The sequence below is a fragment of the Sturnus vulgaris genome, chromosome Z (genome assembly GCF_052056855.1).
Source record: "Sturnus vulgaris isolate bStuVul1 chromosome Z, bStuVul1.hap1, whole genome shotgun sequence".
Taxonomy (NCBI): domain Eukaryota; kingdom Metazoa; phylum Chordata; class Aves; order Passeriformes; family Sturnidae; genus Sturnus; species Sturnus vulgaris.
This window is the reverse complement of record NC_142283.1, coordinates 39,121,731-39,148,849: the sequence shown is the minus strand read 5'-3', so window position 1 is coordinate 39,148,849 and position 27,119 is coordinate 39,121,731. Positions and strand designations below refer to the sequence as shown.

The 27,119-nt window shown below is 36.6% G+C and overlaps 1 protein-coding gene across 1 annotated transcript in view; it reads right to left on the bottom strand.

The window, feature by feature from the left end:
• The window catches only part of ROR2 (ROR family WNT receptor 2), a 147,935-nt gene that overhangs the window by 46,161 nt on the left and 74,655 nt on the right, over nucleotides 1–27,119 (bottom strand). The window contains exon 2 of the mRNA XM_014869182.2: nucleotides 1,983–2,060. Coding sequence (XP_014724668.2) covers nucleotides 1,983–2,060 — 78 coding nt within the window. The remainder of the gene's footprint in view (nucleotides 1–1,982; nucleotides 2,061–27,119) is intronic.

Below are 27,119 nucleotides of genomic sequence, written 5' to 3'. Positions count from 1 at the left end.
AAGAGGATGACTAATACATTTGGTACTTCTAAAGGGGATTTTAATTTGGGTATTAATAAAGCCATTTTAAAAATGGGAGGTTACAAGCAAACCAGAATAACTAAAGATTTCCGAAGGGAGGAAGAAGGTTGATGTGATGGAAAGGCTGTAGGACTTTTTCTCATGGTCTCAACAGTATGTCCAAACTTCGAAGTAGAACTGTCCAGTCTCTTTTTGCAACAAAACATGATACCTTACTATGACACAGAAACAGATGGGCTAACATTCCAATTTGTTTTGCTTGTATGGAGAATTTTGTGCCCAAATTAAAAAAAAAAAAAAAAAGGAGAAAATGAGGCCATTTCCAAACCAAGCATGCTGGATTCTATACCAGTGAAAAATTTAAGGACATGGGGCTCTTTTTTCTTCCTTATTTTTTTTTCTGAAGGAAATATACAATTCTTATGGTGTAGAAATGTTTGAGATGTGATTAATTACTTCCTCAGACAGGTATTGCCTGTGGCTCTGCAAAAGAAGGAAATAACTGGAACTCCTTTTTCAGCAAGAATTTAACCAAGCATTGTCACATGAAAAAAAAACAAAAAAAAATAAAAAAACCCCCATCTCTTTTCTGTCTGTAGCCTTAAAATCTCACATGTAACAAAAGAGAAAAGTGGGACCAACTTGAAAGGCAAACAAGCCTATAAGATGCAGTTAAAAATTAAACATGACCCTTTTTAATCAAAAGTAGTGTGCATTTTAGTGTGAATAAAACCACTGGTAATAACACAATGCTACTGATAGGAAGGGCTACTACTAAAATTTATTCCCAGAACAGATGGCAAATTCTAAACTTCTAAAATATTTCAGCAGTTTCAGAAAGTGGCAAAGAGTTTAGAAATGGAGTATGAGCATACCAGGTCTTCTTTCCAAATAGAAGGGACTTAGTCCCATGCTGACAATCAGTAGCAAGATGGTTACATATATGCAAACAGAAACACATCTTTTTATAATGACTTATGGACAAAATTTAAAGGAAGATTCCATAAAAACCATCCTAATATGCACAGCTAGGGTAAGAAATCTAACTAGCATTCAGGAAGACAATAAGATTAGATAACATTGGATATCTATGAGAAGAGGGACTATATTCCAAAGTACCCTCAAAATTCATGTTCCTCTGAAAGACAAATTTCAGGAACATTTGGTCAATACTACAAAGCTCTGTAGACTTTAACATGTGCTCATTAATGAAGCTGACATTATTATCTGACACTTTTCCTTAGCATAGGAGTTGGCATTACTATAGCAATGCATCCATAAAAAGATAAATTCAGTACACAATTGAGAAAATATGGTTCTTCAGGCAGAATACTGAAGACCTGCTTTAGAAAGTTGCACCAAATTGTAATTGGAAGCACAATTTGAGTAAACATGTGCATCTTCAGATCCAAGAAGAGCATTTGGATCTATAGTTTTAAGTGGTAAAGTGTAATAAAATTTATGTTAACTAATAAATAACTAGAAATTCTGACACTAGATAGTTTAAAACACCAAAGCACTAATGCTCAGAGCTACTTAAAAAGTAAGGATTCTTGTGTTGTAATGGGCTAGATTTAATTACTTCAAACTAAAGACACCAATGCTTAACATTTACTTAGAGATGCTAGGTATGGCACTGTATAAAACTAAATTAACTTCATGGCAACAATGTGAAATAAAATATGCTAGGAAGGTAATAATAGCACTCTGTGTTTGGATCAAACATCTAACCCCTCCATGCAGGGGGACTCAACACGCTTCAAAATTAATTTTTATAGACTCCTTCACCCTTGCTATCCCTGCTTGGAATTAGAAATGCTAATTCACAAAAGGAAGGTTGCCTTCCTAACAGACTTGCATTAATTGACAAATATAGGGAACATACAATAACAGGATTTTGCTGGTTCTTTCTGAAGAATGTTTATACTTAAGCAGGGTGATGAAATTACAATTCATTTTACCTTTAGGTGTTGGAATTGGTCTCTCAAGTCCATCCACGTGACCTAAGGGGTCATTTGAATCTGGAATTTCCATTTCACCTACAAAAAAAAAAAAAGATTTTGTGGAATTGAGGTGATGACCTAATCTTTCTGTTACACAGCATTTTAACAGTGAGCTCACCAAACCCTCTCAGTCCATATTCTGCCTCCAGAGCAGCACATGGGAAACACAGCACAGAAGAAACACATATCAACAAGGTCAGGATTTATACATTGCAGATTAGAAAACGCTGCAATAACTACTTTGTGGATATTTGATGTTTGGCAAAATACAAAACATTAAAAACTACATTCCACTCCTTAGCAGATTCAAATTCACGCATTTTACAAAGAATGCAAACATTTCCTGGAAGCAATGCTGGTTTAGCAAATTAAGCAGTACCTAAGCTTTACTTACAGTCTCAGTTAAAAAATGATAAAAACTTGCTTTTACATTTCCATTATGGTAATTCAAATTCTATCTCCAGATGTCAGACTCATCATGGCTACTGACTTCCTCATCCTATTCTCAGCCTCATCCCTATAGGATAACTATAGAAATGAAACTATAATAACTGTTTTCCAAGGATTTCATGGTGTGAAGAAATACATAGACATCTTCTATATGTGATCCTTTTTTTGTGATCTAATGTATCAGTACAAGCTAGCATACTTTAGACAGTACCTTGAAGTTCCTTTGAATATGCAGGTCTTGCAAAACTCCAACCATTATAAATCAGAAGGTGACCTGTTTGCTCTCCCTTTTAAAAATATTAGGCAAGGAGCAGATCTGAAATTCTAAATCAGATAATGGTATAGAGGTGCTTTAACTAAAACAACTTCTAAAATTACATCCCCTAATTTTTTAATATTTTCTAATTGATATTCAGTTATCCAAATTCTTTACATCCTTAGCATATCACCAAGATATGTAAATCTAAGATCATCAAGATCTAAAGTGAAAGGTCTGGGATTTATTGTAGATCTGTTGGGGGTGTTCATGGTATTGTTTTGGGTGAAACAAAGCTAGAGAAAAGACTCTCCCTCTTCCTTTTGTCCCAATTATCCTTTCTTCAAACTACAATACCATTCTGAATGCAAGTAAAATACAAGTAACCTCATCCCTATCTTACACCATATTATGAAAGAAGAAAAGAATTGAGATTACTTTTTTGTTTTTGTTGTTTATTCTTTCACCCATTATTTGAGGACAAATTCAGCTAACTTGCCTTTAAGTTTACCAGGTCAAACACAAATCAGAGACATTCTCCACAACACACTAGGTCTGAAATATTTCTTTTGTCACAGTACTGTCACCTTGTCACTACTTCATCTCTCCCTTTATCTCCCATTACTTGAGGTTCTTTGGCAATAGTACAGATTCCACTCGATTTGTGTGCTCGTTCTCAGACACCACAATTAGAATGATGGTGAAGATGGTGTTGTACCCTTGGTAACACACTGTTGATTTGGAACAGCTAAGGCTTGGGCAAACATCCTCCATCTTCTGCCACCCCCAGCACTGGCCAGTGGAAATCATAGATAATATTCACCTGCAGACTGGAGGGAGAAATGGAGAGGGGTGGCCAAGTTGGCTATTGCCAACCTTTGCCATTGCAAATCCCGACACGGTGTGCCTTCATACCCCTGCAGGCATGGTACAGACTTAGCACTTGACTTTTAGCTGTACAGAAGCTTTGCTGATTTGTTTGATTCGCTGTGAAGTGGTGAATGCATGACAGGCATTTTCTGACAAATTTCAGCATAGATACATTACATCTTGTTCTTACCAAGGGGCAGCGAGACAAGTTCATCCCTATCCCTTGCTCTTGCTTGACTTTCTCTCACACAAGAGGTTTAAAAGGGGCAGGAGCATTTACTGGCCACAAAGAAGACAAATGCAAGATGACACAGCCAGAGCAGAAAGAAGAGTAGGAAAGCCAACCAGTTCTTTAGTCCACAGGTCCTGTTCACATCTTATTCTGGTGATCATCATCCACTCGCACTCATAGGATGGAGCATTATTACAAACCCATTCTTAAGGACATTTGATTACTTAACTTTCAGCTATCCAGACTCCAGGCTGCTTGAGATATGAGTGGCACTTTTGGTTTAATACCATAAGTTCAACTTTAAAATAGTTGTTGCCATTTCTTCAGTAATCTCATGAGATTCACAACAGAAAAAGACATTACAAGTTCAGATAAATGAGCACAGAAATGTTTTCCTCTCTCATCTCTCCTTTCCAGACCCATATCTCCTAATTTTTAAAAGTTTTTCAAAACAAAGATGGACAGAAATAAAAGCATTTGCTGTTTTGAAAAAAAATCCAATACTTGTTTTATATGATTCATTCTGGTAATTTATATGCTTCTGTCTGGAAAAAACATTAATCTTCAGATGCGTTTGACCAGAGAATAATTACAAATCACAGATTCCAGCTATCATCAAAATCTCCAGAACTAAGCAAAATGAAAATTAAAATCTTTTGCATACTTTGCAAATCATAAATACAAATCAGATCTGTCACTTAAACTTCCTTTTATGAAAGAAACATGTCTATTTTCTGTAAACTGAAAAATTCCACATTTATGACAAATTCCAAACTTTAGTCCTAATGTTTCTCTACCGCAACTTCAAACACCAAAAAGTTATTACCAATTTGGAAAATTAAGCTTTTTATACTATAAAGACAACCAGCAAATCACTATAACAAAATAAAGTCTTTTGCACTAAACATAATTTTAAAATTCTGAAGTCAAGAACTTAAAGGAAAGAGCTGTGTATTCCTCTTGAATCTTATTTTCAGTGCTTCCTGATTTTACATTAATAACATAGTATGTTTTTCCTTCTAGGAGTGAATCCATGGTGTTTACCTCAACAGCTAACAATTTTTGTCTTTTTTTTTTACCAATTTTCCTCACTATAGTACACATGCACTCCGATCATATCCCATCAGCAACTCTCTGCAGTCTTATTCTTGTTTGAAGACACCCACACAACTCTGTTCCTGTCTACTCCTGGTTTTTAACTCGCTTTTCTCACTTCGTTTAATCAATATTTCCATAATCCCATTTTGCTTTTTTCTTCCTACTTTCGGTATCTTTTCCAAGAAGAATATTCATCTGCTGTTCCACACCCTGAAGGGGAAAAAAATCCATGGAGTAATTGAAGGTGCCCAACTTTCACTGTCAGTTTTCATCAGTAAAAAACTAGAACTAGGGAAAACATAATTGTTCATTAAACTGGTTTTACATGTCACAAAGATACCAGAAAGTCACATCTTTTTTATATCTATAACAAATACAACATCATCATACAATGCTAAGAAGAGTTAGACTTGCAAAACACAAAACTGGAAGAACAGCAGCAATACACTATACATTTTTTATTAAAAACTGGTAAGAAAATAAATGCTCAATAATTGAATTTTACATGTGATTTCAACAACTCACTCTGCATTGTGCACTCTTGAGGCTCTCTCACTTCAAAAAAAGTAGAGAAGTGCTGGAAGAGTTTCAGAGAAGTGAGAATATTTCTCACTCACAGGTTTTGTACTGGTTTACAGGTTCTGTACTGCTGCTAGGATTTGTTGCTCTGAGAAGGAGATGCTGAGTTCAATGACCCTAAAGCTCTATGGAGCCATGACTGTCTACAGGGTGGATGGACTCTCTTGGTAAAAACAGCAGCGTTAGAAAAAATAGCAACAATCAATTTCGAAACAAAGATAAAACAAGGTAAACTTTTCTCAGAGGAAATCTAATCAGACTGAATGCAGAGTTCACATGACCTACAGGTGAGACTGGACAAGTTCAATGAGACCTATCTCACAGAAATCCTGTGTGGGCATGGAAATCCCTGAGTTAAAAATGACTGGAGGCTGGATAAATACCCAGCACAGAGTAGTACTGTATACTTAGATCTCTTCTTACACTTTTACTTCAGCATTTCCTTTTTTGCTGCCATCAGAACCAAGACACAGCACTGCACAGATCTCTCATCTGCTCCTGTCTGATTATTCTCACACTTTTCACTAGCATATGTTCTCTCCACAGACATCAAGTGTATCACAGTTTCTTTCTGAAGATCTACTTCTTTAATTTACATTTGCAGTGGGAGTGGGAGGCAGAAGAGATCATGAGTGCCCTGTCCTCCTTGGACATTGCATGACCAGACAAGACTTCAGCAGAAGCAGAACTCAGCCTGAATGCCAATGGCCAGTATGGGACAACCTATGTGCCAGATGTGCAACACGCCGGATACTAAGGAATAACTTATTAATTCTCTTTTCAGGGAACACACAGTCAAGTAAAATGTAGATGCTGTAAACAGTAATTCTTTTAAACTGCTCAACCACACAGAAATAATCTCTTAACTTTTCAAGGCAGTAAAGCAAGCCATTTCAATCCCACTCCAAAAGAAAATGCATATTTAAAATAAACATAACAATCTATATTTTTATGCTAAAAAATGCATTCAGTTCCTTTGATTTACATAGCAAATTGTAGCAAGGAAATAGGTAATACAGAAAATTATTTTCCCAGTTGTATGTAAATAATTACCACTTATTTTTTAATTGTGCTTCTCCTGAAAAAATGGGGATGACTTTCTTACTGACAAGATCTAACACAGGTAGGCCACTGCTTGATTTTATGCACCAATGACCAACAAAATACAGAAGCAAATATCCAGAAAATATCTATTGAGACAGGAAGGCTTTTACACTTCCGAAAACTACGTTTCCCAGCTGATCACAGTATCAACTCACAGGGCATACACCACTCATCATAAAAGAGCTGAATTTTTTCTTTTGAAATGGTTATGACTTTGCAGATCACTCATTACATGAGAGGTAAGTGCAATAAACGGATTCCAAAATGCTCATGGCCATAAGCAGACATCAAAACAAGGCATTAATCTTCATCAAAAAGCCGGTCACAAGGACGGGGTTACCATAATTGATACCAGGAGCAAACCAAGGCCTCAGCCCCAGACAGAAAGAGAAAAACAGTACTCAGGTATTTTCTACCAGAGTGGGCCTGATTGATTTAGAGCAGTTAAGGGCTGGCTGATGCAATACCATGCAATGTTACTTACTGTCTTTCCTTATTTGCAGAGCACAGATGAGATCTTAAAAGACGAGAAATTGCACAAACATTTCCTATTATCTATTAAAAAGGGTAAAAGAAGGAGTGCCAGAGAATTATAGAGCTATCAGCTTAACTTCAATTCCTGGAAAAATAATGGAACAAAGAAGTTATTTTTAAGCATTTACGATAAAGCAGAGAGATGAGTAATAACTAAAATAGAAGCCAACATTGACTCGGCTGACACTGATTAGAATCACACGTAAGTCAACAATTGCAAGGTACTGCAAACAAGACAGACTTCACACAGAACACATAAAAAGCAGTAATCTTCCCCATTTACTCAAAGCTAGTAAGGCCCTGGACTACTTTCTCCAATTTTCTGTATTCCATTTCAAGATGGATGAGAGTAAAACTAAAATGCAATGACTAGCATCATGAAGATAGTCTACAAAATGTGACTAAGAAAATCAAAAACATAATGATTACTACGCCTGCTTGGTCTAAAGAAGATTAGCTATGGACTGAGAACAAGTATTCTTCAAACACAGAGGTCTCAGTGGATGAAATTTTCCAGTGTGGCAGATTTGGCAAGTCTAATTCATATAATACTGCAGAGGTAATAGACACTTCTTCTCCTAGGTGAAACAGAATTTCTTAAGATCTTTTCCAATCTTGTGATTCTATGAATGAACCATCCCTCTACCATTGTTTTTTAAACCCCAAAACTTATTAATAAATCCTTCAACACTAAAAATTGTGCAGCTCTATAATTAGTGGAACTGCTGATTTTTGTTCTAACATTTTTTTCCATTCATCAATAATCCTGTTTCTGTAGCTGAAACTATTTTCAGATTTAAACATCAATATGCAACCTTTGCTTCCTGCTGCTGTAACCTTGCACTCGGGTTCTAACTTTCTTCCAATAACATAAAAACTACCAAACTCTCTCTCTTCAGCCTAATACCTTCTAATATTCTGTTCTTTTCTTCATAAAACTTTGTTGACCTTCTGTCAATTACTAGCCTCTGGAGCTCCCAAACAAAGGGCCCACTGTACCCTTTGATTCAGCTGCCAATCTGATTACTTTGGCTGGGGGAGGCAGGCTGCTTGGGTTGCTGAATCAGGGCCTTTCATGGAAATTTCTCTTTTCCAACATCTGCAGCCCCTGGCAACCAATTGCAGAGTGGGCTTGGCAGACCTGTAAAGGGTGGTGAATAGGCTACAAAAGATGCAGTTTGTAGCTTAAAATCAGTGCACCCCTTTCATAGTGATGGCAGATTAGAACCTTCACAGCACACGTTTCTTAACTGCTGCAGCTCCACATAAAAATAGCTGAAGGTGGGGGAAATAACCTTCACTTTCTCTTGCCATTGCTTTACTGAGCAACAAAGCAGCAAAACAGTCACTTCTTAGGTGGTTATCAGCTCGCAAAGCATACTGTTCATAGGTTAGCATGTTCATAGGTTAGCATGTTAACTAATTAAATGTATTCTTTGGCCATCCAAAATTCTTCAAAATTACTTTCAGCTAAATTCATAATTATAAAATGTTCTCACCACGAGACCATTAGAAAGGGAGTAAGCTCTTCTAAGCCTGCTCTGCTATAATATCAAAATAACACTGAAAAAGTATATTTAAAAGCAATGCCAGCCTAAAAGTCACAGAACCTTCAGAAAGCTGGTACATAACACAGACAAGAAACCTTTTTAAAAAGTCAGGGTTGAGTTATATAGAATACATTCCCACAATTCATAAGCGTTCCTTGTTAAAGCAAACATCTTGTTTCATTAGCATGGATTTTCCCCTCTGTAGATTTTTTTCTCTTTTACCTAATAGCTATATTGAAATATTTTCATTTCAGTAAGTATGAGAAAAAACATTCTGTTGCAAAATGTGGGAACTATACTACAGGAAAAAGGTAGATACAAAGTTTATGATCTCTAGCAATAAAAAGAGAATAATTATTTAGATGGAAAATGTATAAATTTTAAATAAAATTTAAAAAATCCATACAAGTTAAATCAGTTTTATTCTGCACAGTGAAGACTCATTTCTTAAATACATGTTAAGAGAGACTCAAAATTTTGCATTTTGTCACTTAAATGCATAAAGAAGGAATCTACACGTTGCATTAATCTCTGTTGCTGTGAATGTTTCTTCACAGATTGATCCAAGACAGACTAGTAGTCTGCTTTGGAACATTTGTTAAGTGTATGTTGAAAAAAACACTTTATAAATTTCACAATGTACCTGCAGAAACTTCTTCATTCAATTAAATAATCCTTATTAACCTACTATCAAAGCACTCTAAAACACAGTAATAAAGATCAGCTGGTCATCAGCACAGAACTACAGAAAAAAGAATTATTCTTGATTTTCACATAGAGCTGCAACAAACCCTGAAAACAGAAAAAATTATTCTGAAGATGCAGTTTATCTTCTTAGTCATCAGGCAGGCGCCTTAGCAAGTATGATGAAGTCAGTGTGAGAAGAAAGAAATCAGATAAGTAATTTAAAATATTATTAACAGGGATTCAAATGCAGACTTCAATGAATACCTTGATTTATTTCAACACTTCATACTGTTAAAGCATATTTTACATTAACCACACAGCTGCTTTTTCAATTGCATTGTCAATCTTTATCCTTTCATTGCACAACTTTCATCATAGAGCTTAGCTATTAAATAACTTTGATTCTTCCTCCTGCAGCTCCTATTTGCCACTTAAAATGAGAGTTCAGAAATGCTAGTGAGACAAACCAGAGATAAAGATTTGTTCAGATTTCAGTCAAAGAAAAAGCCTCATTAACAGCTGTCAAAACATTAAAGTGAAACAAACAAGATCCATGGAAAAGGAGATACTCATTTCAAGTCACCATTTTCAGTGTGCAACTGAGTTTTGAAGATGTTAAACTCTGGAGTACAAATTATGCTATTAATTCATGGCCAAAACACTCTGATAAAGTTACAATAAAGTCCAGGTCCTCTTATTTTACAATGCAAAGAGGAGAACATTTAACAGAACGCAGCCTACATGATGAAGGAATATCCAAATCCTATTTTCAATTCTTAGCACTTCCTGCAAAGTCCTGGCCAAGTCACCTTAGGCCAGATTAGAAAAGAATTTGATGCCAAAAGATGCAGACAGATGTCTACCAGGATCTTTAAAAGCATGTGGGCACCTGAATCTCATGTCTGCAGTAAATATCCCTTAATCTTTTGTACCTCGGCTGCCCAGAGGCTGAGAGGGGAAAAGGTTAGCTCCCTGATGTGGTTCCCAGTACAGCTGCATGAGTGTTCAGTCAGCACAAAGGGAGCAGCATGGAAGCAAGAAACTAAGACAGAGAAAAGGAGGAAGAGAGTTTTTTTGAAGACTGTTGTGATTTATGTCACTACAACTCACCACAGAATTTCAGACAAATCTGTGACAAAGAAACTCCACAGTCTCCCAGAACCCTAGTTTTGCAAGAAAAGCAAAACATAAAGCACTATTTGGAAACAAATTAAAATATTAAAACTGTTCTGAGTGTTTAATAAGTAAGAATTAACTCTATGGTATTTACAGTGAAAAATACTTGAGATTTTTTAAGCCACAAATGAATTTCAATGTAATTTCTAATTTAGCAGAAATGTAAGTGAGTCTATTAGCTATCACAAACATACCTTTTCTGTAGAATTATGTGCTAAATAGTCAGAGAAAATATACCAGGGAGCATACAAAAGCTTGGAATCATAGGAAAAAACCCAAAGTAATTATGATTTCATAACGAATGGTATTTGTTGCTAGTGCATTATGCTTTGGAGAAAAAAAAAAAAGTAAAGCAATTGTGGGTACATTCCAAAGCTCTTCACCACCTCAGTTGTAAAATCACAGTTTAAACACAACCAGTAGAGACTCTGAACACACCTGCAGTAGCTCAAAGAACACCAAGCAACATGATAATTATCCATGGCATTATTACATGATTGATTCTTTTACTGCTTCTGGCTGTGAAAACAAAATAATCTCAAGCAAAAGGTTGAAAATAATCATGATTTATGAGTATAACACTCCATCAACTGGGATAAACAATGATTTTCACAGTGCTTTTTTTTTCTGAAAGGAAAAAAGAGGAGCAGAATCCAAAAATGCCAGTCTTGTTTGCAGCCTTAGGCTGAAATATTTAGCACTTCAGTTCAGGAAAACACCCCGAGTCAGAAAAACATTTGAAAATGGGCTTATTTCTAAGCACCCTCTTGAAAGCTTTCCTATATTTGAAACAAAACAACAATAATAATCTCCCCCAGCCTAAGAGGCAAAAAAAAAAAATAGCACAGATCACAACCAAATGTAATAGAACATAGCAGAACTTACTACCTATTCTAATAATTATTCTGACTGGGTTGACAACAGCAGAGGAATTGTCATTAGCACAAAAAAAACCTTCCTATGGGTTGTTTAGTTTTCATTCTGTAATTTTATTTCCAAAGCAAGAACTGCAGCACCAGTCTTTGATGGTAAGGAGGTTACAGCTAGCCACTATCCTCTCTGGAAAACAGTGAGAGTAAATAGCCTGCTCCTATCAATCAGACTTTTTGTATTATTTATGGTAAGTATTATAAATATCTCCCTGACCAAAGGGACACAGTGAAAACCAAAGAATAAATAATTCTTAAACACTAGGAGCTGATACTAACTTGAGAAGCCTGGGCACCTAAGCAGGCCATTTTTGTTATCAATACTTTAAGAAACTAAGGCTGGCAAGTGAACCAATGATAGGGCATTATTCGTCCTTCAAGATCATTAAATAGATGGTTATGTTCTTTTCTACCACCATCACAAATAGATGTTCATGGTCTTTCCTATTACAAAGCATCAATTATTTTTTTAAGACCCAAGTAGATAGAATGCTATACTGGCTATTGTAAGTTTTACCTAAGTACTTGGGATTTGTCTGTCCTAAGTGAGAGTAGAATGGAATTTTACAAATTACACTGCTAGAAGTAACATCAGATATTGTATTCAAAGAGAAGGAGCTGATCACAAGTAAAGTTTACTTCCTACTATTGCTTTTGATCATGACCAGAAAAAAAAAAAGTTTAATATACCAGATTCAATTGTTAAAGAGGGCAAATGTTTCATTATCAGAAAGTATTTTGTTTTCTGGATCAGGAGTTTAAAATTCGTAATTTTCCACTGGAAGTTCTCTTTATAATGAGTAGTTAGCTATGGTCTTACACACAGAAAATATTAACTCCTCTTCCCCAATAAACAGTACAGCTCTGATGGCCATGGAAGGAGTATGGAGAGAGAAAGTTGATGTGCAGTTGGTGTGGCCAGGCAGGTTACAAGTGAGCACTCCAGCACTTTTTTTTACAAGATCAAATATTGTTGTGGCTAAACATTACTGAGTGAGCACATGTGCATATGTGAATGTTTGCCTCTGTAACTAGAAAAGGAGGAAAAAGATAAGAAAATGTGCAAGGATGTAAAAAAACCTAACAGCTGATCTATACTTCAGCCATTGAAAAATGCAAAGCCGTTATTTTAATCAGAAGTTTTAAGACATGTTATTCATTTGTTTAGTAGGCTTTTCTACATTTCCCAGTATGGGGTTATTTATTTAAATAACACTAATAGTAAAGTTTAAATAATATTTATATCTCTTCATTTGAGAGTAGACATCTCATCCCCAGATTATTGCTGTTGGAAATTTTTGGACAGGTTTTGTCCAGTCTACATTGGAAATATCTTCTTCCAACTGCATCTGTTTGACTTCTTGGATTACAACTGAATGCACATAGTGAAGTCATATTAGTAGTCTGGTTTGAAAAAAATCTCCCATTTCTCTTTCTGTTTTTGTTTAAACTACCTTTTCTTCTACGAGAGGGGGGGAAGCTCTAATGCTTACGTGGACTTTGATATGGTTCCTCTTTGTTATTCAATTAGCAACAGTCTTCTGCACAAAAAGAGACGGCACACTATTTGCCTATATTCTTCTCAAGAAAAATAATAAAACAAGAGTAGAGCCCTGAGGTGAAAAACAATGTGTTCAGAATGCTTCCAGATGTGGATACACACTTTTTTTCAGTGAGTGGACAGTGAAAGAACTAAATGAAAACTTGGTTAGAGTCTCACTGACAGTAGATAACATGGTCATAAGGATGCACAAGAACTCCTTTCTACTGTGCCTGCCTGAAAGCAAAGCAAGGAACAGCTTCATTAACCCTGCAGTGCAGACAGCCCAGGCATGCACCCATTAGCAAGCAAGCACAAAGCACATTGTAGTTTCCACTCAACTCACCTATTTCCCTATACCAAGAAGGAATTTCCTGAGCTCCCTCTATCATTTTTATTACCGTTTAATAACTGTAACTGGTCACAAGATCAGACTTAACCATTGTATTACTATTTTGTTTCAGCCACAACATTCAAGGCTGCCACAATGTCATTTTAATATTCTGTCAGGAGCACTTGGGTTGTGTTTGAATGTGCAGTGCACTTTCAAAGTTTTATCTTTTCCATTGAAGAGCTCTGAATCTTACATGTATAAACTCTCAATTTGCAGACTACAATCTTTGCCATGTTTTTGTTATTCTGCCAGGTTTTTGTTCATCACATGGTCAGTCTTGCTTCTATGTCATCAAATATACTCTGGCAGTAGAAAACCTGACATGCACAGGAGAAGCAATTTTATATTGCGAGGTTAACTCATGGCCCAGTGTCATACCTCAAATTCATACTCACATATTGAACAAAAGTTGTCAGAAAGTCACATACAACCACAGCTGAGGTTTCATTAAATACATTTTCAGAAATGCACTCGAAGTGATAGCCTCTTATTTTGAATAAATGCAACAAAAAGCTCACGTCTGATCATGCAGACATGATCATAGATGGAAGTCATACAACTGTGCAGAAGCAGCAGCAGTTACCACCGGAAAATTGGTTGGATCCATCCCTGAAGTGCAAAGCAGTTCAGAAAACAGAAGACGACAGCAAATGCATGCAACTGTGAAATAGAATGGTCTGAATTCCTAACACTTCTGAGCCATAATGCTAACTCCAGTAAGAAGGAAAGGCTGCTAGAAGCACAATGTATCTGACTGCACAACAATCAAAGCAGCCATTATAATGGAGAGTAACATTAAGAAATTATATGATTTTAGCTAGTCCTAGGAATCTGAAAATTTGTTGATAACAAAGCTTCAGTGAAAGTGTCCCATTTTGTGTGATGTACATGGAAGTAATGTTTGCATAGCTGCTAAGCTTAACAGGCAACTTCTTAATGGCAAATGCTCTTCTTTATTCTCAATACTGGATGTTTTGTCAAATACTAAGTGGGTTTCCCCTGGTTTAAAAAAAACAAAATGTAGAATCAAATATTTCTGTCCTTCCTAGCACATGCAGGAAAACCCACTTTCTCTGTGCTATGTGAATTTCCCAGGTCTGCCTGGTACAGAGCCCATCTGATAATTACCAGCTTGTTCTGCACTCCTGCACCAGCTGTGATCTGCGGTATTTGGCACAGCAGCAGATTCAGAGACAGAACTTACACAGATGGAGAGGACAGCATTTTGAGCTCACCATGGACAATTGAGGGGCTCAGTCAAGACTGGAAGGAACCAAGCTATAGGGGTGACAGTGGCATGCCCAGTCAAGCAGGATGGAAGAGAGAAACTCACAATGGTATGAGACAGTTGGCTGGCAAGATGATTTGAAAGCAGAATGCATTTCTTCTCATTCATCCGACCATTTCTCTGCCCTCATAAGTCAAAATTAATAAGGTGAACAATGGTTTCCTATCAAAAGTATAAGACTGCCTAATATGAAATAAGCCCAGTCACCTGAATTTAATCTGGAAAAAGGTCACAGCAATAGAAATAGTTATCTAATTGTTACCTGGGGGGTCAGCTTCATTTATGGTAAATAACCTTTACATGACAAAAGACTGTCATAGAAATTAGCAACCACTAGCTATCTTTGCTAGCAGACCCAGAGATACCATCATTTAAGCGGTCAGAGTGATCTGTCATGTTACCTAAGACAAGGAAGCTTTATTACATGTGCATCAGTTTAATGAAAACAAAGCTTTTTGTTCTCTAGTATTATCAAGCATTAATTTTTCAGTGCCTACCTTTTTAAAATGTTTGTTATTTACAGCATGCTTTTTGCTTTTGTGAATATCTCGTTTCTCTTCCTCACTCTGTGAATTGTGAGAATATAAATCTTCCTATTAAATAATTCAACTACAGATAAAATTTTAAATCTTGGTAGAGTACCTGCATTAGGTAGCAGTTACTGTGTTAACTAGTTGTACGTAAGGTTATTTTTCCTGGTCTATATGCATGTTCTCATGCGTTGGGAAAACATTTAGGAAACTTTGTCCAAAGCAGGAAGTGAGATGTTAACCACAACCTAACCATTAGCTGTCTGCTGTGGCACTGAAGAAAAGCATCTTTGTAAAGTCTGGAGTGATTATTTGCATATGCTGCACTTTCTGTCGGTAGATATGAAATTAAGAATACACTGCAAAAAAGCTGCTGCAGATCCTCTACTGTGTCCACTACCTACTGCCTCTCAGACTTTCAGCAGACAACTTGAAAGAGACTGGGTGATTTACACTCCAGCTCTATGAGTGTAGATAAGATCTGGTCAAAGATGTAAAACAAAACAAAGAACTCTGTATTACTCTTGGAATGGATTCTCAAATATTTAAAACTACTGTGACCCAGTAAGCCAAACGATTGATATATTACCCTCGACCTTGTCATTCTGGGCTAGTCTGTTTTGCTCTGCTCTGTCTCTGCATTCTGCTTTGTGTATACTAATCTGAAATATCTAACTTCTCTCATTTGATAAAGTAAGCACTGTAGAGATAATTGGTTATTAAGTGCTCTGCTCAGTTACTTGGCTGTCCATAGGTATGTCCTGACTATGCAATACAGCAGAGACATTTTGTTAGTTCACTATTCAGAAGAAAAACAGAATTAGAAAAGCCTCTTGCTTGAAGATTAATGAAAGCAATACCTAAAACATAGTCTAAGAATATTTCTTTACATTTTGTATATTGATTCAATGAAATCATAAATTATTTGTATTTTTTCCTACTTGGAAGGAAATGAACAGTAAATTAATTTATTCACCAAAAAAGAAATTTCTCTATATATTTATAACTATCTTGAATAATACTAAATGCTAGTCAAACTGAAAGAAATCTTAGTTATAACACAAGGTAAATGGACTCCATTTTCTCCTTGTATTTGCCACTCTAACACAGTGGTAAACTTAAATGTAAACTTAACATGACAACCTAAATATAATCATTGAAAAATTATCATCCATATAGAAGAAACAAACTAGTCTGCATTATATACATGTTTCTTCCTCCTGTTTTTCTCTTCTTCATGAAAATAAGTACACAACAAAACACCAGCCCTCCCTGAAAAACCTGTGAAAGAATCTAAATTTCACACCTCACGCAGAAATTGGAGAAGAAGGCAGAACTGAGTATCTGGCACTGCAATCCTTGCATGCTTACAGCTGCTAATAAAAGTTTGAGAAAAGAACAATAACAGATGAAGTCCTTAATTGGCATGAAACACTTTTCTGGGTTTCCTGGAAAAGGTCTACAAAATGACAAAAGTAAGATTAAATTACAATGATGAAGAAGGACATTCACAGACTGTAAAATTTAGCTTTGAAGAACACATATCCTGGCCACAGCACTGCCAACTTTTGGTAGTCATAGAAGGACTGAATTAATTTACCATAATCCACTTTCCCACCCACCACTTATCATGAGACAAAGGCTGCCACAAAGTTTCAAGCATTTGGCTTGGCAGGAGCTTGTGAAATTACTTCATATACAAAAGAGGTAGCATATATAAAGTATTATGTTACTGTAACAAGGCTTTTAAGCAGATTTTAAATGACCTTATTGGCCCAAGTCATAAAACGGTAATTCTTAGGGGACTTAAAATTCATGAAGAAATTTGACATGAGCAACAGCCCCTTGCTGCTTTAGCTAGTAAAAAAGGCTATAGAAGATCCTGATTTATTGCATTCTAATTCCTATCCTTTTAATTTATTTTTAAAAAGAAATTTGTAATGTTATTAATAGAACTCCAGTTCAATAGCAACAAGCAAACCAATAACCAAACAGTTTCATATGCACTTTGCTCTCCAAATAACGAATACAGCACTCAAAATCAACCTCAAAGTGCTGGCATATCAGCTGCAATCATTATATTAGTCAGGTTGTCATAAGATCCAGTTATGTCAGTTCACTGCAAGTGTACCTAATGAGGTATATTCAGCAAAACCACTTATTACAGAATTCAAGAATGATTAAAATACCATAGCTTTCCCACATTCCAGTGACTAAGCTTTCAAAAGTGAACGCTTAGGTGAAGCAATGCTTAAAACAGAATCTTAAAAGTAAGGTGAAGCCTTTGTGTTCCAGCAGTGGGAGAAAGAAACAACACTAAAGAGACAGATGGTCCTGTCTCATTAATACATGGCTCCGTGACTGGTGTCAAAACCAAAATGTTGCAGCTTTTGACATCAGTGAAATATCTCCAAAAAATTAAGGGGTGTTTCTCTACAAAGCTGACATGGTCTACTGCTCTGCTGAAGTGTCTACAACAATGCATGAAGCATAAGCAACAAACAGGATGAGTCAGAAATCCCTGTGGTACACAAAAGCTATCACCTATTTGCCATCACTGCAACTGGATGGGACAAATGCCATCTGTGGCTCCTGAGTGCAGCTATCAATGGCTACAGGCTGTTCAGGCAGAGAGGAAGGAGGGCTAGAGGGCTTGCTCTCAGTGTCAGGAGGTAGAATGAGAGTGAAGAGCCATCTCAGAAGAACAGCCATGAGCAGGCTGGAAGCCTGGAGGTAAGCATCCGAGTCCAAGGCAACAAAAGGAACCTTGTGGATAGTGTTTGCTACCAGCTGGCTGATCCAGGGTATTTTGTGTATTAAGCCTTCTTGCTCAGATTATGGGAAGCATTATGCTCAAAGACTCTTGTCCTGCAAGAGACTTCGACCATCCTGATATTCACTGGGAAAGTAGCAAAGCAAGCTTGAGGAAATCCAAGAGTCTCCTGGATAACTTCTGGAGCCAGAAGTAATAGAAAGCCCTACTACACGGGGTGAGATACTGGACCCACTAGTCACCAGCAGGAGCAAGCTATCTGAGGACATCAAGACTGAAAGCAGCCTTGGCTGCACTGATCATACACTAGTGGAGCTGCAGACCTGAGAGATATGGCAAAGGTCAGACAAAGAATAAAGACAGGACTCTGAACTTTAAGAAAGCAAATTTCCAGCTTTTCAAAGAGATAGTCAAGGACTGTCTTGACTGCTCAGATAGTACTTGACTCCTGGAGAACTGCCCTCAGGAACAACGGAACAGAAGAGAACTGACAGATCTTTAAGAATATCTTCCATAGAGTGCAAGACCTCTCAATTCCCAGATGTAGGAAATCAAGTCAGGAAGGCAAGAGACCAGCATGGCTGAGGAGGGGAGCAACTGCTGTCAAACTAAAGGGCAGGAAGTAAATGCACAGGCAATAGAAGCACAGGCAGGTATCTGGGGAAGAGTATAAGGATGTAGTCCAGCTCCGTAAGGTGGAGTCAGGATGACCAAGGCAAAGCTGGAGCTGAACTTGGCATGGGATGCAAACAATAAAAAGAGGGGTTTCTACAAGCATGTGAGCCAGAAAAGGAAGGTCAGAGAAAGCATATTTCCTCTGCCCCTCCCCAACCCTGATAATGAAGGCTGACAAACTGGTAACAATAGAGGAAGAGAAGACTAAGTAAGTCAATAAAGTTTTTGCCTCAGTTTTCACTGGCAACCTTTCTTCCCACAACTCTTGAGACTGCAATACACAAGAAAGTACTGGATGACCAAAAGTCCCTCCCACTGATCTTCAAAAAGATCAGGTTTGTGACCACCTGTCACCAGCCTGCTTTGATTCTGTACCTTCTCTCCATAACATAGCACCCTGGTAGTTTACAATTGCTTGTGTAGCTGTTTTCAGATTAACCGACAGTAAAGCAGGCTGTAGCCAGGTGAGGGTCAGACTCTTCCCCAAGGCAAGGTACAACAGAACAAGACAACATAGCCTCAAGCTGCACCAGGGCAGCTTGAGGTTGGACATCAGGAAGAAATTTTTCACTTTCTGGGGAGTTGTCTAACTATTGGAATGTGTTGCTCAGGAAGGTGGTTGAGTTGATATCCCTGGAGGCATTCAAGAAATGACTGGACATGGCACTCAGTACCATGGTGTACTTGACAAAGCAGTGTTCGGTCATGGGTTAGACTCGATTTTGAAGGTCTTTTCCAAGTTTAATGATTCTATAATTCTACAGACATCTGTGTTTCTGTAAATATTCTGGACAAGAGCCATAAAAAATGGACCCTTCTCTGTGTATTTACAAAATTCTCATGGGTAAGGATACATTTCACCTTGGTAAGCTAACGGTCAGTCACCACTCTCTCCCTTTCCATCCATCTTTCCCACTTTTCCTCCCCCTCTTTCTCCCTTTTTCCTCCTTCCCAAGGAAAGTTCTTGGTTTTCCTCATGGTTTCACTTCACCAATTTAAGCAAAAGGACTTGCATTAACCACAGCAAAAAATATTTGAATTTACTGACATAGAAAGTTTTGTTCTCACTGAAATCAACCAGATTTTAAGGTGTGGTTATGCCATTTTCCCCTGTGCTTTCCTTGGGTAACAGGTATGTATGTGATTTTTTAAGGGGAGAGGATAGAACTGACCTGCTTCCATTTATCTCCTTAGATATGGGGTCTTAAAGACTCAGATCCAAAGGTCTTACATCCCTCATTTTTCGAAGCATAAGAAACAACAAACCTGTTATATTACGGTTTAATTAGACACATAGGTCTGACTCAACTAGTTTTTGGAATTAAATTAATTTTAAATATTAACATGTCAAGATAAATACAAATGTAAATATAAATATAAAGATAAAAATTTCAAATAAATTTTTTTCCTCTCCTATTTTATCGAGGGAAAAGATGTTTATGACCAGACTTCTCTAAAATGTTGACTTGTTACTCATCAAGCAGTAGAACGTTGGCCTCTGTTTACACCACTGCAAAGCTTAAGGCATTTTGTGGAATTTTATTCTGCCAGATGTTGCCCTATTCAAAATTTGTACACAGCAAAAGAAACGTAACAGTCAAGTCCTGCCTTTTGGCAAAATGACAAAATAGACATACATTAAATGTCAGCTTTCTAGAGTTTACATCACTCACACCCTTCAGTCTACAAGGACCTACAAATTACAGCTGTCGAAGTTTTTGCATAACCTAAACTTTCAGCTCTAGAGAACCCTTACTTGTCTACATTTATTTATATTCTTGGTAATGGAGTGGTTCATTATTTATACTAGCTGTTTAAACAGTAACTGGGTTGTTTTAGGAATTGTACATTTGTGCAGAGATGGGCTGTGTATTTTATGTGTCTGAAGGAAATCAAGATTCCTTGACAAAGTAAGTAGAACTAAAATTGTGCAATCATAAGAGTAAAATATTTTTCCATAAAATCTTTTGCAATAGTTTTTGCAAGCAAAGAATGTCCTTCTCACATCTACTAGTCATGTTTTTTGACTGCTAGGATTTAACATTTTAAATTCTATAAACAGACACTGCTACATTTTCAAGTCTCCTTTCATTTTTAGAAATGTGTAACTTTGCTCATGTATAAACAGCTCTGGAGATGTGTTATGGAAGAGTTATTACCTACACACTAAACAATCTCCTAACTGAACTTAAAACCAAGACTGGTGTTCTGCAGACCTTCAAAAACAGAAAAGGGTGAACCTTTTCAAATAGGGAGCCTTTTGATCTTGATGATCCAAGAGTCCACAGAAGTAGAAACTCTTACATCTCTTATCTCCAACAATTTCAATGCATGTTTCCTTTCAAAATTGACAGCATCAAGAGAATTGATCATTATTTGTAAGCAACTGGAAACCTGAACAGTGTGTGAATGAAAGATAGTCTGTATTGCATTGCAAAGAGAGCATTAACATAGGTAGGAATAACCTGTATGTGCATAAATATGCACATAATAAATACTAATTCAAAGGGTTTTTTCTCTGCAGTCCTGTTCCTCCAGCATCTTTTAAGCATGCACATTTTAAAAAATATCCAACAATGTAGAAATTTGAGTAGTTTTCTGAAAACTAGCTCAAAAAAATTAATAAAACAGCATTCTGGATTCCACATTTCAGACCTTACATGCACTTAACAAGTTAAGGGTTTCATGATAAAACAGTAGTAGTGACCATGCACCTCGCACAAAGGTGAGTGTTTATGACCTTGGTGAGATGGGATTTCCATTTCCTTTAATGAGCCAAGACATCAGACTCGCACTCTTAACTCACGCAAACACAGAACCTGCCCCTGGGACAATACGTCTGTTTCTGTGGAAGCATGGGAAAGTAGGTGTGGAGAAGGGAGGGGGAGGGGAGATGGGGACCTGTATAACCAAAGCCAGAGATGGCATCCATTGCTTAGCTGATCTTTGAGCCAAAACGAAGAGGAAGAAAGTACAACTGTGAAGTTTTGCATTGGAAGTTGATGGCAGCACCCCAGTTCCCCAGCTCTGGCTAGCACTGCATGTATGTTTGTTCCAGAGGCTGACACTGCCAATAGCTCTGAACACTGCAAAATACCCTTTTCCAATTTGCTCTCTCTGGAATAATGGCTCTTAAAGGCACAAACCATGGTGTATTTTTCAGAGCTGTTTGGATTTTGAGTTTGGTGGGTTGTTACCTCTGCTTCCCTGTCAAAACATTTAATACTGGCAAGGACAGTAAAACCAGAAGCCACCTATACAAGAAATCATCGGTGGTATTTAAAGGAATCTTGTTTATTCTTGTCACTTGCTTCTTCATTAAGTCAACAGACACATATCAGACCTATAACATGTGGGCAAAGTCAAAACTCTGCCTTTCCCCACTGAGAGGCAGAATGTAGTGATTAGCCAAAGGATCACAAAGAAGGCAAATCTGATGGCATAATGGAGCTTGGCTGCTGAGTGAGGAAGGCCATGTGCCAGCTGTATGGTCCACATCTGGCTGAGCAGCCACACCCCTTGTCCAGCCACACTTATTATAGCTTCACTGTGGCAAACCAAACAGAGCAAAGGAGAGGAAGTCCATGTGAAAATGAATGAATGAAAAGACAGGCAGGATGGAGGGATTGCAGGACTCTAGAACAGGTTAGATGAAGTGATATATGGCAAGAGGGAAAAGAAGTGCCATCAGGAAAAAACCAGGAATCCTGCTGGTCAATGGACTTCTAAACAGAACACCTACTCACATAGCTAGTATAACATAAGCTCCTTTAATCATACCACCTGAGCCTCCATTTCCCACATATCAGAGACGTGAAGGCTAAAAGTAACCCAAGTCTTGGAAAGCATTTTAGAAAATTTCTGAAACCAAAGGTTAAGGGGAAAAATAAACTGTTGCATTTGAAACATAATTTGGAGTCACAAATAGAAAGTTCTTGATGTATAAGACATAGAACATCAAGTGCACAACTTATTTGCAGAAAGACATTAACAATTTGAAGTGTAGATCGTTTTATTTTTAATCCCAGGCTGAAAAGATTGAATCCGCATGAACACTAACATTGAGATGGTTTCTAGAAGAACACACTAATAGCTTAATTTATACATGAGAATGAGAGATGTTCAGGTAAAATATTTTTTAACTACAAAAACAGTTAAAGGTTGAATGGCTGATTCTCTTCCTGGAGCTTTTCAATTTCTTAGTGTCTGTGAAAAGCTACTAACTGAAACTCATTTGTTGCAGCTGTAAAGTGCCATTAAGTGCCAGACTGAGTCATGTCATTAACTCCTGTTTTTGAAAGAACAGTTTGCTAATTCTATAAGTCATTCAACCTCCTGGTAGCACATGTGAGGAAACATAAGCCAACCCAAAGCTTTCCCAGACACTCTTTCTGAGAACAGACTGGCAGTAACAGAAGCAGAATCAGGGAATGGAGAAACCACATATAGCTTTTATCTGATCTCTCAGCCTTTGTCATAAGGAAATGTAACCTGCACATAGAAGAAATTACACTCTAGTCAAAATGCTTGTTTATGTATCTGCCTCAATTTTGAGCAGGGTTTTAACCATAATCTACAAGTTCATGAGACCTACACAAGCCAGCTGTTTCACAATCAGAATAATGGAGTTTATGATGTTACAAAGAATGAAATCGTTTTGGACAAAACAGCCAGGTAGGCACGGTTGTTAATTGTCTTGCTTATACTATGCAACCAAAATGCAAGCAGGGAGCAAAGAAGACAAAAAGATTTTAAGAAAGCAGAAACTTTAAAAGGCTTTAATCCTTAGCCTATAGTCACCACTTAACATAAAGGAAAGAGTTGTGACTGATGTAAGAAATGGGTATTTACTCTTTTTAAATCAACCACCCTAGATCTCTAAAGCTACACACGTTAGTTTATGTGTGGAAAAGGACTATAAACCCTCATCATTCATTATAATAACCTTGCACTCCAGTTATTTTCTTCTGAAAAACTTCATAATAAGTAAACAGTATATTTTAAACTCATAGCAGCATGCCTCAAAGCATCTTCTTTCATTAATACAGTTTGTTATTTTATGGAAACATATATTAAAGCTATTTGTATTCTGTGAAAAGATAGAATGTAGGACTTGAAACAGAACAATCAACATTTAAGATAAAATATGTACATTTCAGTTCCAAATGAGACACTAAATCAGCCAAAGCTTGTTTCTGATGGACTAGTGATAAATTGTAGGATTTTCAGTAATCTTCCAATAAACAAAGTGAACACTGTTCTTCACACAGAAACTGCTGGTTAAATCACACATGACATAGATCTGGTATTCTTGTTGGAAAATATGACATTGCCTTGATTGTCAGACAGCCTTCTAGCAACACTCAATTTTCCAGCTTGCCTCTATGTAAGCACACATTTTAAAAGAAAAATTATGTGATAGAAGTCATAAACATACAAAGGCCCTACCTAGCAATGTAGATCTTGAAAGAGTTTTCTATACTCTGGATCAAAGGAGAAAAATACTTTCATAAATATACTGTGAAGGAGGAAAGAAAGATTACATGAAGCTGGAATTATTTTGCAGAAGAAAATGAAGCCTGTTATCCTGCTCTAACAGGCTGTAAAGATATCTAACAGTAAAACTGATGTCTCACCATAAGAGGTAAGAATTCTGCAAGACCTGCTTTGCAATGGTAAGCTCCCTAAATGTTTGGCAGGGAAACAGTACCACCTGCAGTATATGGCAAAGCTTGTTTATTTGTGTACAAGGCCAAGATCACATACTCCTTGATGAAACATGTCTATTTTACACATGCCTGTGGAGCAAAAACATGGTGTATTTACTGCTCCATGCTTTAAAGTGAAAGCTTGCCATGGCAGGAGTCATTCATAAAATAATCTCAACTAGAACATCTATTTTATCTTTCTACAAAACAATTCTCTCGTATAAATGGCACTTTGACAGAATAAAACTACATTCCCCTTGCATCTGTCTGCTTTCAAAGTGATGAGCAAAATTATGTTTACTGAAGTAGAAAAATTTATCATTCCTTTCTATTGAATTTATTTTCTACAAAATGGCACTTTTTCAGATCTCTAAGGAGTCTGGGCAGGGTAGTTTTTCGTTTTGTTTTTGGGTTTTTTTTAATAGCTGCTTTTCAGATCTTTATTTTTAAATGTTTTACTTTCAAACATCCTACTTATATTTAAATATTAAAATATCGTGTTCTGTGCAAAGCAGTAACCTAGTAAAAAAATTAATTATGCTACGAAAATATTCAGTAGTATTTTAAAGTGTTCAGGAAAAAAAAAATCTCTGAAGAAACAGAAGACAAAGACAAAGGAACTGGAGCTAGAATAAGCTGAAATGCAAAACCAGCTTTTGACAGAAACAGACTATTCCACAGGTGTATTGCGAGTCTTTGCTTCATTCCAAATTCCAATTACTTCATTCAAAGCTGAAAAACCAACTGGGATTTTAAAAGCCAGGAAACCTTATTTTTCTCTTACAATCCATGAATAAAAATGAGGTGAGCGGCTGAGATCCAGATTTTAAATCTCAAAGTCCATGGTAACGAGAAACAATCAGTTTAATTCACTACTACAGATAAAACTGTATTTACTAAGTCAATATGTTTCAAATTAAAAACATATTTTAGGAAAGTAATTTTCTATTCCATATGAATGTTAAAGAGATTTTATTTTACTGTGTTTTTTTTCCAACATTTGTTTTATACACAAACAGCAAAACCACAGATAATAAATGCTTACACTAACATTGTTTAAATCTTGGGAAATGAGAAAACAAAATAAATGTATATTTAACCACACTACTGATGCCTTACCGCATCAGAAAAAAAGGGATACTAGTAACATGCTCATAAACCTTTAAACTGTTTTAATTACCAAAGACAACAAATATTACCCTAACAAAAGCAAACAAAAAAACTAAAAGAAAATTGAAAGAAACAGTTTTCCAAATTTCCAATCTCAATTATAGTCAGAAGCACTTACATTAAATTTTTTTCCACCCTGTTTTTCAATAGCTATAACCTGGAGGAAAAGGGAAGGAGTTACACTGCTTGGAAACTGAAGTGTACAAGACTTCATCTTCTTTTAATACAATATGGCAGCATGGAGCTGACAGTGCAATTTGCTAGTTGGCACCACCCTCCCCATTATCTCAACTTGAAAAAAAATAAAAAGAGCTCATTTCTGGTTTAAAACAATTTTTTCCCTTTCTCATGGTATAGGAGAAATATTTTCATCTTTCAACAGCAGGGCATGGTGTACAGGGGGGACGAGAGAGAGAATTTTCCCAAAATTGAAGAACATCAGTGAAAGTCACAAGGGAGGCACTAGCCTACCTACTCCATCAGAGGCCACAGAATTCATTTGCTTTAAAGTCCTGGGGTGGGAGCATAATAACTGCTTTGATATAAAACAACACTTCCATAACTATGTAGATTGTACAGTGAAAAGATTGCTTTCAATTAAGTAATTTACTGTTAGAAATTCATCTTCTGTTTCCCTAAGAGAAATTAGGAGGGAGTTGAAAGGGCCTATTTAGGCTACAAGGAGGTGTTTTCTGCAGCAGTCATGTTGTCCAGGTGAAGTCAGAACACCTCAAATTAATGGTATGGGCCAGGTTCCTAACTGGCCCTTAGATTCAAAGAGTTTGATATTAATTAATGCTAGGAAACCTGTTAAGAGTGCTATTTAATGTAAAATAAAGGCAGAAACTAATGTTTCCCTTTTTTTCCTATATAAACTTCTAACAAACTGCTACAGCTGTGTTTATCAGCAGAAGCATAACTAGCTTAGCCAGCTTTGTAATTACTTAAAAACCCGTATCACTGGCTCAGTTAATTTTGTGCATACCTGATCCCAGTTTGATGGTCTATATTTTAACCAGGCAGTTACATCATTTAAGCAAAATATAAGTTGCTTAAGAATGGAAATGGTATGTTGTGATACAATGTAGGTGTTCTTGACCAAAACCACAGAACAAAGATAAAGGTACTAACTTTTTCTCAGCTACTTTGCCAATTCAATCAAGCTTTCCTCCTCCAAGGCTCACTTCTGTGTTAATATTGATTGGCATTGGCAAATTTGAACATATTTTTCTGTTGTACTGTTTCTTGGCACTTATCTAATAAGAGGCTTTCCTCAAAGATTTTATCTGTGATAGCATGTGATATCATACAGTTTATTTACACTTCTGCCACTCCCACTGAAAATTTTCAATATCTTATTCAGATAACGTTTTTTCTATTCAAATGAAGAAAATCCATTCAGACAGCCACTTGGTAAGGCAGAATAAAAAACACTGAGGCTTTTACTGCAAATGTACTCTAGATATTTTGTTGAGCCACAGACATAGGTATATATCATACATAATTGCTTATTACAATCATATATGAATAAATGTTAACAACTCTTAAGTTA